Here is a 14,434-nt window from a genome sequence, read left to right as displayed (position 1 = left end):
GGAGTACAGGAAGCTCAGAGAGTCCCAAAGATGTTGGACCCAAGAAGGAACACACCAAGGCACATCATAATTACATTAGCCAAGATTAAAATGAAGGAGAGAATCCTAGAAGCAGCAAGAGATAAATGAACAGTCACCTACAAAGGAGTTCCCATCAGACTGTCAGCGGATTTCTCAGAAGAGACCTTCCAGGCAAGAAGGGGCTGGAAAGAAGTATTCCAAGTCATGAAATCCAAAGACCTACAGCCAAGATTGCTTTATCCAGCAAAACTTTCATTTAGAATGGAAGGACAGATAAAGTGCTTCTCAGATAAGGGCAAGTTCAAGGAGTTCATCATCACCAAGCCCTTATTATATGAAATGTTAAAGGGGCTTACCTCAGAAAAAGAAGATAAAAAACATGAACAGTGAAAGGACAGCAAACTCACAGTTACTAACAACCACACCTAAAACAAAAGCAAACTAAGAGGACAGCTAGATCAGGAGTGGAGCCACAGAAATGGAGATCACATGGAGGGTTAGCAACAGGGGAATGGGAGGAGGAGAAGGGGAGAGAAGGTACAGAGAATAAGTAGCATAGATGGTAGGTAGAAAATAGACGGGGGAGGGCAAGAATAGTATGGGAAATATAGAAGCTAAAGAACTTATGACACGTGGACATGAACTAAAGGGAGGGAATGGGGGGAGGGGGTGTGGAGGGAAATGGGGGGAATGGGACAAATGTAATGGTGTAATCAATAAAATATATTAAGAAGAAAACACTGGTCCCTTCTAGGAAGACTGGCGTGGGGCTGACAGCTGCAGCGCAGTGTGACCAGCACTCTGGTGGTTTATATAGAAGTTGGAGTGGCAACCCGGGGAGTGATCAGCACACACAAGGGGACGGCCTCGCACAGGAGGGGATCCTCCAGCCTGTGGGGACAGATGGGAGTTTACCAGGTGGACGAGGCAGACAGGGCTTTCCAGGCAGAAGGAAGGGCAAGTGCAGAGGCACAGAGGGCTGGGGAGCTCGAGGTCGGCAGGAGACGACAGGAGAAGGCCAGCAGGGGCCGGGATGAGGCATGTGCACTGTCCAGGGCCTCACACACCTTGCCGATTTGCCGATCGCCAAGGTTGCCTGGTGAGATTATACAGAACGTAGTCCATATCTGCTGGATCAGATGTTCAGGGAGTGGAGCTGAGAAATCTGAATTTCAAAAATATCTGTTGTGGCTGGTCATCAGGTCTGAGAACAATTGCCGTAGCCAGTGAGGGTCCCCTGAGCAGTCATGTGCTCAGAGTCAGACCACTGGGGAGTGTGGTGAGAGGGAAGCAGAAGGGCTCTGAGAGCCCGCGTGGGTCTGGACCAGGCAGTCCGCGGGGAGGTTTCGGCAGCAGAGTTGAGAGGTTTCAGGGCTTGGGAGATGGTCAGTGGGAGAAGGGAGGGAAGAGCCAGGGATGGCTCCAGGTCTAGCCTGCGTGATGAGTGGACAGATAGTGGGATTGTTAACCTGGGCGGGGACGGGGACAGCAGAGAGGGTTTACGTGGAAGATGGTGAGTTCAGTTTGGGACTTAGTCCCCATGAGGTGCCAGGGACTGTTCTAAGCACTTTACGTGCATCACCTCAAAAAATGTTTCGCAACGGCGTTTCAGAGATGGGAATGGGAAGCCAAGTGGTCTGGCTCCTGGGCTTTTAGCCGACTACTTTCTTTGGCTCCTCAAACTTGGTGCTTGTAACGTCTAGTGAAAACGCCCTGTAAAAAACCGCTGTGGGATGTCTGGATGCGGAGCAGGAGAGATCATTGGGCTGAACATGCCAGTTGTCACTGAGTCGAGGCTTCGGTGTCAGCCAGGTTGGGTTCTCACTCTGCCACCTCAGAGCAGTGTGACACTATCTTTCCCTCCCAAAGCCCAGTTTCCTTGTCTGGCAAAGGTGGCTGTGGTTCCAGGGGAAATAGAGAGAGGTGTCGTGTGTCATGTGCCTGCTGCTGCTTCCAGCACAGAAAAGGCACCGGAGTGGTAGTTGCCATTAAGCACACCCAGGTGACAGCTTGGGGAACAGGGCAGTACAGAACTGAGACACGTGGAGGGCGGGCAGGTAAAGGGTAGCCAGCGGAGAGGGCCCAGCAGCTGGATGAGCAGAGAAGCAGGAGCGTGAAGGAGGAGCAGGATGTCCCAGGGAGGAGAGGGAGGTCTGGAGTGGGCGCCAGTGTCACTGCTAGGAGGCCCTGCCAGGTGCCTTCCAGAAGCTGTCAGGGCCCACTCACAGGCCTGTCATCGTCAGGGGCCAAGTCTCCCAGCCATGCTTTCAGGGGGTTCGCTCCCTTTACGTAACCCTCTAGGGTCTGTGTGAGTCCTTTGCCAGCTTCTCCTGCCTTCCTCACTGGGCTTCTGGCCGAGACTCCATGTGTATTTAGGTCCCTCCTGCTGTCCCAGGGGCCTTTCCCCTGTGTCCTGGAGTGTGGGCTCCGAGACCAGACCACACTCTGGCTGAGAACTGTGTGGACTCCCTTGCCCCTGCTTTTTCCTTAGCTGCAAAATGGGGTGCTCACAGCCCCAAATTCCCAGGATTGCTGTGAGGATAATCCCCGTGAGGCCCTAGAGCAGAGCCTGGCACGTAGTGGGACTGCACTGGCCACTCCCCACCTGCCTGGAGCCTCTGGCTGCCCCACTCGCACCAGCCTCAGCCTTGCTCTTCTGTTGGTGCCGCCCCCTTTGCTTTCATCTTTTCTTCCTCCCCAGTCGTGCTCGTGGCCCCCACTGCCACTCTCCATTCAATTCAAGTAAAGCTGCTCAGGCAGACATCCTAAGACTTCATTAGGTTTTACTCTCTGCATCTCTTAGGCAGGAAAGGAGGAGGGAGGACAGCATTTCTAAGTCTTGTTTCTTAATTATCAGCGTAAAAGTCTATATCCCAAAGGGAAAAGTTTGGGTCCCCTTTCTCCTCCAGACCTCCCCCAGGGAGTGGGGCAGTCAGGCTCTTCTTGGGACGTGTGGGACTTTCTTTGCAGTGGGTGGGCCACATGTGACCTGTCTGTGGGTCTTGTCTGTGGGGCTGGGAGGCCTAGCTATTTCCAGGCAGCTATCTTCTGTTCCCATACTCTTCATCTCAGAGAGCTGCACTTGACCTTAGCCGTGCTGCCCAATAGCCTAGGAGAGCCAAGGCTGTGGACTCCTGGGAGGAGGCATGCAGACTAAACCAGTCCCTGGCCCTGGCTTTTGTGGCACTGCTGTGCGACTCTCCTGGGAGTGGGCAGAGGGGCCCTCCGGCTCCAGTGGTGTCAGTGCCCTGGCCACCCGTGCCCCTGCCGTGGGCTGGGAGGCAGATGCACAGCGGTGTGAGCCCAGCCCTGGCCCTCTGTGCGGCTTTCCAGTGAGGTTCTCTCAGGATTCCTGTCACCGAGCTTGCTGACCTGGAAGGAAGTTTTCTTTGCAAAGAGTGTTCAGAGCTGGGGGGAAGTGGAGAACTGCTGAGGTCTGAGCCCTGGGAAATAGGGGCCTTGGCTTAGCCTCCCTGCAGGAGGCTGCTGTAGGAAGGCCGTCTGGACCTTTGTTGTAGTGGTAGCCTTGGCACCCACACAGTGCCCCGGAAGGGCACTGTGGACAGCAGCAAATCAGAGGTGTGCAGCGGGCCAGAAGTCTTGTTGACAAGGTGGCCTTCAGGTCTGCTTTGTCACACAGGGGCCGTGTCAGCTGACACTGCTGTGGCTCCAGGTGGGCAGAAGTGCTTATCCAACCACTGAGAATCCCCAGGCAGGGCAGGAAACCCACATACATCACTTTAGAACCTCCACCTTCCCCCATCTGCATGGAACCAGCTTCCTCTGCAGAGGGATCTCCCAGCCTGGTAGTGCGCTGTGGTCCTAGTGCAGTGGAGGGTGGATGGAGACCAGGCCTGTGAGGCTGCCGGGAAGTGCATGCGCACTGCTGACCCGGAGAGCCTGAAGAACCAGCTCTGTCTGCATGGTGGGGGCCTCGTGCAGATGACTAGTGACCGAGTGTCAGTGGTGGTAGGAGGAGAGGTCTCTTCTGGACCCGTGAGAGCAGATGCTGGGGCACAAGACCACCTGAGTGTAGACCCCCTGAGGTCAGTGGCTATCCCTCCTGGAGGGGCCAGGGAGCTGTCCTAGCCCAGTCTGGGGAGTCTCCCCAAGGGGTGGTGACTGGATCTGAACCCCTCTCCCTCCCACTCCTTCCAGTGGGTGTACAACATTCTCGACAAGAAGGCAGAAGCTGACAGGATTGTGTTCGAGAACCCAGATCCCACTGACGGCTTTGTCCTCATCCCCGACCTCAAGTGGAACCAGCAGCAGGTAGGAGGTTTCCCCTGGGGTCCTCTGCTCTCGGAGTGCCCTGCCCCCCTGTTGCCGACCTGCCTCAGCCCCACCCTTTTTTCTCTCACTCTCTAAGCAGATTGTAATCCACCAGCAAGAGAGGTCTGAGCCCTACGGTGCTCATGCATGCCTGTCGTGCGCTAATGTTTATATTCCACAGGGTTGGTTTAAAGCCCTTTCTGTCTCCCCCAGTGGCCCCCTGCGCCATGTATTGTGGGGGGCGGCATAAGGCAATGTTTGCCTGACCACATGGGCCAGTCCTTAACCAGCCAAGTGGCTTGGGTGGCCACTCACCTGCTGGAGTCTTGTGGGCTGTTTGCTTTCCTTCGTTCCCCTGGACACCTGCAGATCCAGGCAGGCCCATGGTGTGACGTAGTGACAGGTGGCAGTCATGGGGAGCAACCTGGTGTCCCAGACATTGCCCTAGTCCTGGAGGAGGCCCCCAGCTTTGTTTCCCAGCCCCCGTGTGCCTGCGTGCTCTCCTCTCTGCCAGGGAGCGGGCCTCCAGCAGAGCCACCTTCTCGCTGGCCCTCTTCATGCCGGGTGGTCTCTCTCTCTGCAGCTCCTTTCCCCATCCTCATTCCTCTACATCTGCCCACCACGCACACATCCCAACGTACCGTCTGCTGTGTGGGCAGACTCACGTGCCCTGACAGTGCCGGATCAGGCAGGGCAGTGTCTTACAGGAAGTGCTGTTCCCACCGCAGAGCGGCAGTGGGCCACACTCTGGGGGCCAGGGGGCCAGGGGGCCAGGGAAGGCCAAGGCAGCCAGAGGTGGAATTGCTGAGTAGGAAGCAGTGAGCAGACAAATGCCCCACTCTCCAGGTAGACTCTTTTATGTATTCCAAGCTCGGGTTTCCGTTCTGCTTTTGGGGGGCCCTTCAGGTGTTTGTGCTCCTCCTGCAGTCACAGGATGGGTGCCAGTGGCACTCTGGGGTCTGGGCCCTGTCCCCAGCCTTGGACTCCCACTCTCTTCTCTCTGAGCTGTGGCCTGCTCATTAGGCCTCAGGTCCTCACTGAGCTCACCTGCCATTTGCTTGGTTTTGCTTTGGTGATTTCTTGACTTGCCATGCTGCTCCTTCACTGCCAGAAAAGGGGGACTAGGAGCCTGTGGTTGGGGCAGAGGGCCAGCATCTCAGCGCAGCCACAGGCGAGGGAGCACCAGCTGTGGCTTACAGGCGACTAGAGGGAATTCCTGTGCATGGCTCGAGGGGTGGTAGGGAGTTTGAAGGGAGTTTCCAGGAGGTGGAGTGCTGTGTGATTTGTTAGAGGGAGGTGAGATCGAGGGCGGGGGGGGGGTGCGGGGTTGTGGTGCGGAGAGGCTGAGAGAACACCTGCCCCCGCCACCCTGCTTCTCCTCCCCACCCTGGCCTCCGTGGGGGAAGCCAGGCCAGCTCTGGAGCTGTTGGGGGTGCTGGGGTGAGGTCCTAGGGATACTAGTGGCAGCTCTGGATGGTGCCTTTGTGCAGCTTCACCAACGCCAGCTGCCCCTCAGCAGCCCTGCGCCTGGAGGTCCTGGGTGGTGCACTGGGTCATGGGGGTGGGGGTGGCATAGGAGCAGCCTCTGACTCACAAGACTCATGAGACTGGGGAGCGTGTGCGCTGCATGGGGACGGGACCAGCATCCTCCTGACCTGGTGCTGGCGGGCTTCCCGGCCAGCCTGTGCAGGGACGCACCCGCCCTCTGTTCTGGTGAACACGGAAAGGCTCAGGAACCGCACTGGGCTTCCGGCCACGCCTCTGGACTGACCCTCAGTGGCCGTGAGTGAGCAAGCTGAAACATAGGGCTTTCTTAGATGGCTGTGTAGGTGCCATTGTTCTTGACCTTTGTTTAATCAGCACTGGTAATGCCACATGTTACGGTCTCAAATCTTTGACCAAAATCAATAGTTCCCTGACAGACGGGCAGCATGTCCAGAGGGGAGATAGGCCCGGCGAACTTCTTTCCCTCACAGCCACAAGGTGAAAGGGGGATGCCTGGTGCTTTCCTCGGGGGGCCTTTCTGGTCACCTGGGATCTCCCCTTGCTCTTCTTTCTCCCAGAAGTGTATTTTTATATCATTTGTGTATATTTGTGTAGCCCCCAACAGATGGCTCAGGCTTAGAAAGACTCTGTCCATCTGTCCATTCATCCATCCATCCATCCATCCATCCATTCCATGAATACCTATCAAGTCCCTAATGTTTGCTAGATACTCTGCTTTTTGGAAGTTGTAACATCCCTTCCTCAGCTCTGAAGAGTTACCTGTTTATTTTATTTGCTTGCTTTTTGTAGGCCCGGTTTGTACATGTAGGTGGTAAACCGCAGCTAGCACAAAGGGTGTGCAGTGAAAGCAAGTTCCTTCCATCCATGTCCCTGCCCTAGAAGAGACTAGTTCTCTGTCCTTCCGGAGAGAGTCTTTGCATAGTCTCTATGTAAGCACACACGCACACACACACATGAGTGTGTTGGTCTGGACACACAAACACTTGCAGTTCGTGCAGTGTAGGTGCTCTAGTCTAAGGTTCTCAGATCAGGAGTCTGTCCTTTCTGGTTGCTCCAGAGGCGGAAGGGGTGGCCAGCCAGTCTCGGTCGGTCGTGCTTCTTGCCAGGAAGCCGTTACTTTGATGGCACCGTCACCGTCCTGCCTTGTGAAAAGGGATGGATGGTGTCTTCTCCCAGCGTGACTGATGGGCCAGCGTCTGGGGTACCAGTTGGAGGCTCTCACCAGCTCCTCGTCTAGCTTTGTCAGGTCATTTCTCTCAGCCGGGGACCCTGCGGCTGCCTGCAGTAATCTGGGGTGTGTCCAATATCGAAGAAGGACTTTTTTCCCCTCCCTCCCCGGCCCATGAGCTGACACCCAGCTCCAGGCTTCATTCCCCGTCGTGTCTGTGGCTCAGGGAGGTATAATTTACTGTCACGTTTGGGGTTTGTCAGCAGACTCCATTTTTTTTAAAAAATATTTTATTTATTTATTTTTTAGAGAGAGGGGAAGGGAAGGAGAAAAAGTGGAGAGAAACATCAATGTGTGGTTGCTTCTCATGTGTCCCCTACTGGGGACATGACCTGCAACCCAGGCATGTGCCCTGACTGGGAATCGAACCAGTGACCCTTTGCTTCACAGGCCCATGCTCTATCCACTGAGCTACACCAGCCAGGGCTTGCAGACTCCATTTAAAACAGACGCTCCTGTTGTTTGGTTGTCCTGTGATAGTGACACGTGGAGCAGCTGAGACACCCACAGACACTGCTGCCCTTCCCCCACCCCGAGTTTAAACAGTTTTGCTTTCTGGCTGCTCCTTAGTCCTCCAACGAGCAAGAGAGTAAATGTCCTGGACACAGGTCATGAGAACGGAAAGCACAGAAGGGACCTGTGGGCACAGCTGAGGCCTGGGTGGGCACAGCTGGGTCATCTGCCCCGAGGTTCCGAGGGAAAAGGTCTGTGTCAGGGAGAGGCAAGGCTGGGCATCAGGAACCATGTGGGAAGTCTCATTCTCAGGTTTTAGATCGGGCTCTTCACGGGTGGGTTGGGTGACTAACAGTGCCCGGGGTATCTCGTGGAGGGGCTGGCAGCTCAGACTGCAGGACAGAATGCGGCTGGAGTCACCCAGGCCTCACCCACGGAGCCCTGCTGTCTGGGGCCTGCCTCGTACAGGGACGTGGTACCAGCCCAGGCCGGGGTCTGGGTGAGCAGGGTGGGGAGGGGGCATTGTCCAAGCCAGAGGAGGAGGTCATTCGCTGTCCTGAACAAGGTTTTGTTGACTTTGGTTCTTTGTGCTGCTATGAACTCCAGGTTTTTGGCTCTGTTCCAGGAGGACACTGGGAACAGCTAGCTGTCTGGGAGCCCGGGGAGATAAGAGATGGGGAGGAGAGGAAAAGGTTACCAGGCTCTGCTGGCTTCCCACGGAGCTGGCCCAAGGCTCCCTTGTACCCCACACACCAGCCTCCAGGGCACTTGGGTTGTTTGCTCTCCCCTTGCAGGCCCTGCACTCTGCTGCCTCCGAGCCTTGGCTTTCACTGCTCCTCCACCTGAATGACCTTTCTCTAAGCCCATGTCTTCTAGACCCAGGTCCCCTCCCTCCTCTTCCAGGAAGCCTCTCAGAATGGCCCTCGCAGACAGTCTTTCCTCCTCCATCCTTGTGCACTTTGATTGCTTTGTGTCTCACAGTTACTTGTGTGAGTGCAATTAGACCATAAACTCTTGGAGGGAAAGAGCTGGCCTTGGCACTTTCTGGAGCCCCATCAGCTCTGTGAGTGCAGAAGTACTCCTCCCTGGTGTTCTTTAGCAGGAGGAATAAATGGAAGTCCCATTCCTTGGGTTGTCCCCACTCACGCATTCTGGGCACATGGTTGCCCATGTGGCCTGGGGATCAGTCCTGCTGTGGCCCCTGTGCTTGGCTAGGGCCGGCTCTGGGGGCCTGGGCCTGGGCGCTTGCCAGAAGCTTCCCTGGGGAATGCTGGGATTGGCGTCCTCCCCAGGCCCTGTCACCTGCTGAGCCTGGTTTGCCCCTGGTCTCTGCAGCTCGATGACCTGTACCTTATCGCCATCTGCCATCGCCGGGGCATCCGGTCGCTCCGAGACCTGACTGCAGAGCACCTGCCGCTGCTCAGGAACATCCTCCGGGAGGGGCAGGTGAGTCACCCTGGCCGAGTCCCCTCGGAGCCCAGAGAGGTGGCACTCGGGTTCAGTGTGCTCCCTCCACCAAGGTCCTTGCCCTTCCCAGCAGGAGGCCTGCAGTGGGGGCTTCTTTCTGGACATCACTGTGGTGGCCACACACGGGCTCTTCCGAGCCCTGTCGCCTGGTCCTGCCTCACCCTCCCACCCTTTGTTCAGCCACCTTTCCTCTCCCCACACTCGTCCTTTGTTTTAGGTCCCCACTTTGGCCCCCTGCCTTTCTCCGGCAGCCCCAACCTGGGACGCCCATCCATCCCAGGATCGCCTGCCTTGCCTGTGATAGCCTAGTGACACGGCCATGTCACATGGCCATATGTCTTGGGTAGCTGGGTCGCAGGCTCTGATGCTAAATGTAGGACCCTCCTCCTCCACCTGAGGGCAGAGGCTGCGTTCTCTAGGGCCTGGTCTTCAGGGACACCATCTGTCTGTCCCAGCTGTTTAATGGAATGACATTATGGGAGTACTAAAAGACATCCTGAGGCGAGGGACGATGGGAGAAGAGAGACAAGAAACCAGGGTGGTGGCCCTTATTTTGACATTCTGACCCAAGCCAGCAGGCTGACCGTGGGCCTCATCTCTCTGGGTCTTGATACCTGGTTAGGATCCTTCTGAAACCGCCATTCTGTAGGGTGGTCTCAGCCTTTTTTCCACTTTGGAATGTTTGAAGGTCCCCCCAAGCCCTCCCTCATGCCAGGGTCTGGCAGTCATGAGTGCTCCTCTCAGCAGGAGCTGCCCAAGGCCCCACAGCAGGTGGGGGAAGGGTCCCGCCCTGTGCTCTCCAAGAGCCTCGGCCCGTTCCCTGTCGGTGCCCTCACCCTCCTGTCCCACCCGTCCTTGTTCAGAGAGACTGGTTGCTCTCCTGGTGCAACCAGTCCTGGTGCAACACCCTCCAGTAGCAGAGAGTTGTGTCTGTCTTTTGGGGAGGTACCTGGCCAGCACGTTCACTGCCCTGGCAGCTATAGCTGCCTCGCCCTGCTCATCCCAGGAAGCCCTTTGGGTGCCCTGGCCTGGGTCGCACCCTGCTGCAGAGATCCCCGGGGTGAGCTCCAGACACAGGATGCCGTTCTGGGGGGATGTGGAGCCCACTGAGGCCCTTGTCCTTTCTCCTCACCTCTGACCCCCTTAGGGATTTGCACACAGTGGAAACCGGAGTCCCCCTTAACTCCAAGCCTTGGACACTCCGGAAGAAGAGCTGAGAGAAAAAGCCCTACCCCTGAGTGAGGTGGGGCCCCAGGGAAGCAGGGCCAGAGCCGAGTCCGCCCGTCCTCCCCCCCCACCAAGCCCTAGCTCCTTGTTTCCGAGCTCCACTGGCCGGCATGCTGAGGGAGGACTCGGCTCCTCCTTCCACTTGGTGCTGTCAGTGTTTACAGGTCGCCCCCGTCAGTCCCTGGGGCATGTCCTCAGGCACTGGGACTTTCTGGATTCCCAGAAGCAGCTGCGTGAAGAAGCAAATCTCAGGGTACCCAGATTGGAGCAGGGCACCCCGAGCCAGGCCACTGCCCCCTTGCTTTGGGAGAGAAAGCCTCAGCCTTGCTGTGTGCACCACCATCACCTGTGTGTGTTGAATCTTAGCGGTTCTGGGGCCGGAAGCACCCAGTGCGCAGAGGGCTGTTGGGAGGGTTTGTATCAGGTGTAGGCCGGTCTGGGGTCAGGACAGGGTCTGGTCTGGGTCTGGGGTCAGGAGGGTCTGGTGGGTCTGGTGCGGGTTCCCGCACATGCAGCGACCCCTTTCCTGCCTCCGCCCTTCTCACCAGGAGGCCATCCTGCAGCGCTACCAGGTGAAGGGGGACCGCCTCCGCGTGTACCTGCACTACCTGCCCTCCTACTACCACCTGCACGTGCACTTCACAGCCCTGGGCTTCGAGGCCCCTGGCTCTGCGGTGGAACGGGCGCACCTGCTGGCAGAGGTGGTCGAGCGCCTGGAGCGCGACCCTGAGTACTACCAGCAGTGCACCCTTACCTACGCCCTCAGGGCAGATGACCCCCTGCTGAAGCTCCTGCAGGAAGCCCAGAAAAGCTGAGTCTGCCCGGGGCCTCCCAGAGGAGGACACAGATGTGTGGGACTTGGGGCGTGGGGGGGGGGCTTTTTAGCACCAAATCCAATTTTGTAATGTGTTTTATATTGCCTTATTTCTTGTGTGTGAATAAAGCATTGGTCTCATTTGGTGTGGACTGACGGCACGGTCTGGGAAGGCAGGTGCTGAGGCAAGTGGAGGGGGCAGAACCCAGGGGAGGCCTTGAGAAGGGAGGCCAGCCTCAGGGGAAGGGGCGTGGCTTCGGCGGGCCTGGAAGGCTGCCAGGCCTGTGTCCGGGTCTGACCAGGCCTCTCCTTGTTTTCACTCCTGACCCAACTGCCACGTCCCTCTTCTTCCTTCCTGGAGGAGTGCCCCCCAAACCACGTGTGAAAACTCTCTGGAAGTCATCTATAGCACTTACTGATGGTGCTTCCTCTCTCCATTCCCAGCATTGAGGTCACACCTCCCCGGGTGAGTCAAGCCTGCTGATAAACTTGTTGACAAGGATGAGGGCTTGCCCCTGGACTGGGAGGGATTTGATAGGAGTCACGCACGCCCAGAGAGTCGGCCTCCATCTCTGTGATTCGGTCAGTGAGTCCCTGGCCTTGAGGTTATTATCTAGGGAAGAAGACAAAACAAGTTCTCAGGAGCAGCCAGAAGATTGAGTACTAAACAGTGTGCCAGCAAGGACAAACTGATGCGGGTAACCAGCGTCACAGGCCCCTGTTTGTACAGTCCCAAGACTGAGAAGGGACTGCGGGCGGAGGGCCCGTAGCGAGCTAACGCAGGCATATCTGGCCATGAAGGGTGACGTCTGCTGCCACTCCAGCAGAGCAGGGACATGGGTGTGCGTGTCTAAGGCACACAATGAAACACGTGGCGCTCTCTGCACAGAAGATAGATGTGTCACAGTCTCGGGGGGCTCGTATGTGCTTGCTGGTCCTCGGAGTGCCCGGTCCTGCTCAGGGAAGTGCTGCAGGGAGGGGGGTGCCGGGTTCTGCATCAGGCAGAGGAGCCACTCTCCCTCAGCCGGCCCTGGACTTGGAGCCAAGCCCCGTTCACTCACTCACTGAGTGTTAACTGAACACGCCCTGTCGGCGAGGCTCTGCCCCAGACCCCGGTGAGTGGTGAGCACCCGGCCAGAAGCCTCTTGCTGGGGCTGACATTTGCCCGTACCAGTGGCTGAGGACCCGGCCCGTGACCTGCTGTGTGTCCGGGGCAACAGTGAGGCTTTGTCCTGCCAGTGACTTGCTGATGGACGGGCTGGAGCCAGACAGTGTGCTGGGTGCTGGGAACCCAAAGGTGACGACAGCAAGTGCCTCCCCTGTGGTGCGTGGCGCAGACAGGTGGGTGGAGGAGTGAAGACAGACGACTTTGGGGAGCTGCTGCAAAAGCTGTATGTGAGGGGGTCTGGTGTGAAGCATTACTGCAGGGGGACATGGTGTGCATCTGGCTGTGATAGCACTTGGCACACGGGCCCCCCAGTGCGCTTCCAGCAGGACAGTGGGGCGTCCAGCCTGCGGGCCGCATGCAGCTGAGGATGGCTGGGAATGCGGCCCAAGACAAAGCCATACATTCNACAGACGACTTTGGGGAGCTGCTGCAAAAGCTGTATGTGAGGGGGTCTGGTGTGAAGCATTACTGCAGGGGGACATGGTGTGCATCCGGCTGTGATAGCACTTGGCACACGGGCCCCCCAGTGCGCTTCCAGCAGGACAGTGGGGCGTCCAGCCTGCGGGCCGCATGCAGCTGAGGATGGCTGGGAATGCGGCCCAAGACAAAGCCATACATTCACTTAAAACATTATGAGGTTTTTGTGTGATTTCCATATCACAATGTATTTAAAGTGTGGTCCAAGACAACGCTTCGTCTTACTGTGTGGCCCAGAGACGCCCAGAGGTTGGGCAGCCCTGCAGATGGAGTAAGGATTTGAGGGTGGGGAGGCCAAGGGTGGCTAGGTTAGAGGGGGAGGTGGGACAATGGTGGGCCACCTGTTTTTTCCACCAGGTGACAATGACAGCTGTGGAACCAGCTGGCTTGGAAGGGACCCCTGGTCTGCCTTCTCTCCATGTGTAGGGAGGTCTGAAGAAGAGACCCCTCTGAACTGTCACGAAGGTAAATGCCAAGAAGAGTGGAGGGGATACTGACCCTGAGAGGCCCCTCGCAGAGCAGAGGAACCCAGTCGTGGGGGTGTTTTCTTCTTGAAAGATCAAGTCTCAGTGAGGGTGAGAGACTCTGACTTCAGACAGAGATTGTGGCAACTCATCCTGAGCCAGAAGGAAGGCAGCCAGGGCCTCGCAGGGGACAGGCTGCGGCCTCCTGGGAGTTCTGCCCCGCCCCGTGAAGGCATTCCCTGCCCCTCCGGGTACGACTCTCTAGCCCCACCTCCTTCATGGGTTTGTTCAGCCGTCCACCAGATTTTCACTGACAGTCGTGCATGGGCGGGAACTACAGGGTGATGGGGGAACTGGGTACCCATGGTACCCTCCAGCAGCAGGGGGTGCGGCTGGGTGGAAGAGCCCAGGGCAAGACAGTAGGGAAGGGCTGTTCCAGAGGGAGGCCGGGCTTTGCCCCCGTCGTGCTAGGAGGCAGGAACAGTGCCTGGGTGTCAGGACCAACTCTGCTCTCAACGAGGGGCCAGGCTCTGTTCTCCCCCGGCGCCTGCTTGAGAGCAGCCAAGACCCAGGGGGGCAGCATGTGTACAAGCTGGAAAGCCCCCCCGAAATCCCACCTGTGGCCAGTGCCACCTCGCATGGGAACAGTCACTGTTACTCGTGGTGGACCCTGACGGACCCCCCTGACCCCTGTCCGACAGAGGGCTGCTCACCTCTGTCACCACCTGAACTAGTTCCTTTGCTGCAGTGCTGCCTTACCCGCATCCTCAGACTCTGGAAGAGCTGCGGGGAAGAGCTCTGTCACACCTGCTCTGAACGCGCAGGGGGCTGGGTGTCCTTTCTTTCCGACCACATGTTCCACTTCCCTGTCATTTCTAGGGTCTCTGTTTCCAGGGACCATGGCCGTCCAAGAGCAGCTTCCTCCACCACAGGCTCTGTGGGCTGGAGCAGGTGGCAGCTACTGAGCCACCGCGTGGGGGCTTTTACCAGCAAATAAGGAGATGGGCTCTGGATCCAGGTCTCCTGGTGCGCGGTCCAGGAGATGCAGACGAAGGGCCACTCCTTTGCCCTACTCTTCCCTCTTAGCAGAGCCCAACACCCTGCCTTCCCTGAGAGCTTCCTGAGTGAGGCTGAGTGTGTCTGAGCCCCACCTTGACAAAGTAGCACGTACCAGCTGCTCCAGTGGGGGACAAGGGGCACATGTGTGTGGTTGCGTGACTCCAATGTGCATGTCTGCGTCCCGCTCTGCTGGAGCAGTGGCAGGTGCCAAGCTTCCCAACGCTGTCGCTGTCCCGGAGGCTTCACAACGGGCAGCCGGCCCCCAGCTCCACCCACTC

The 14,434-nt window shown here is 57.6% G+C and overlaps 1 protein-coding gene across 2 annotated transcripts in view; it reads left to right on the top strand.

The window, feature by feature from the left end:
• Positions 1–11,134, top strand: part of DCPS (decapping enzyme, scavenger) — a 38,842-nt gene extending 27,708 nt beyond the window's left edge. The window contains exons 4-6 of one of the 2 annotated variants that reach the window (XM_037038259.1): positions 4,180–4,293; positions 8,816–8,926; positions 10,723–11,134. In XM_037038259.1, the coding sequence (XP_036894154.1) occupies positions 4,180–4,293; positions 8,816–8,926; positions 10,723–10,989 (492 nt within the window). In that variant the 3' untranslated portion in view covers positions 10,990–11,134. The remainder of the gene's footprint in view (positions 1–4,179; positions 4,294–8,815; positions 8,927–10,722) is intronic. The other variant, XM_037038260.1, reaches the window with a different exon arrangement.
• The last annotated feature ends 3,300 nt before the right edge of the window (positions 11,135–14,434 follow it).

This window comes from Sturnira hondurensis, unplaced genomic scaffold (genome assembly GCF_014824575.4).
Source record: "Sturnira hondurensis isolate 20B ecotype Veracruz unplaced genomic scaffold, ASM1482457v3 Scaffold0024152, whole genome shotgun sequence".
Lineage (NCBI taxonomy): Eukaryota > Metazoa > Chordata > Mammalia > Chiroptera > Phyllostomidae > Sturnira > Sturnira hondurensis.
Note: the sequence above shows the minus strand (reverse complement) of the source record. Positions and strands in the feature narration are given on the sequence as shown.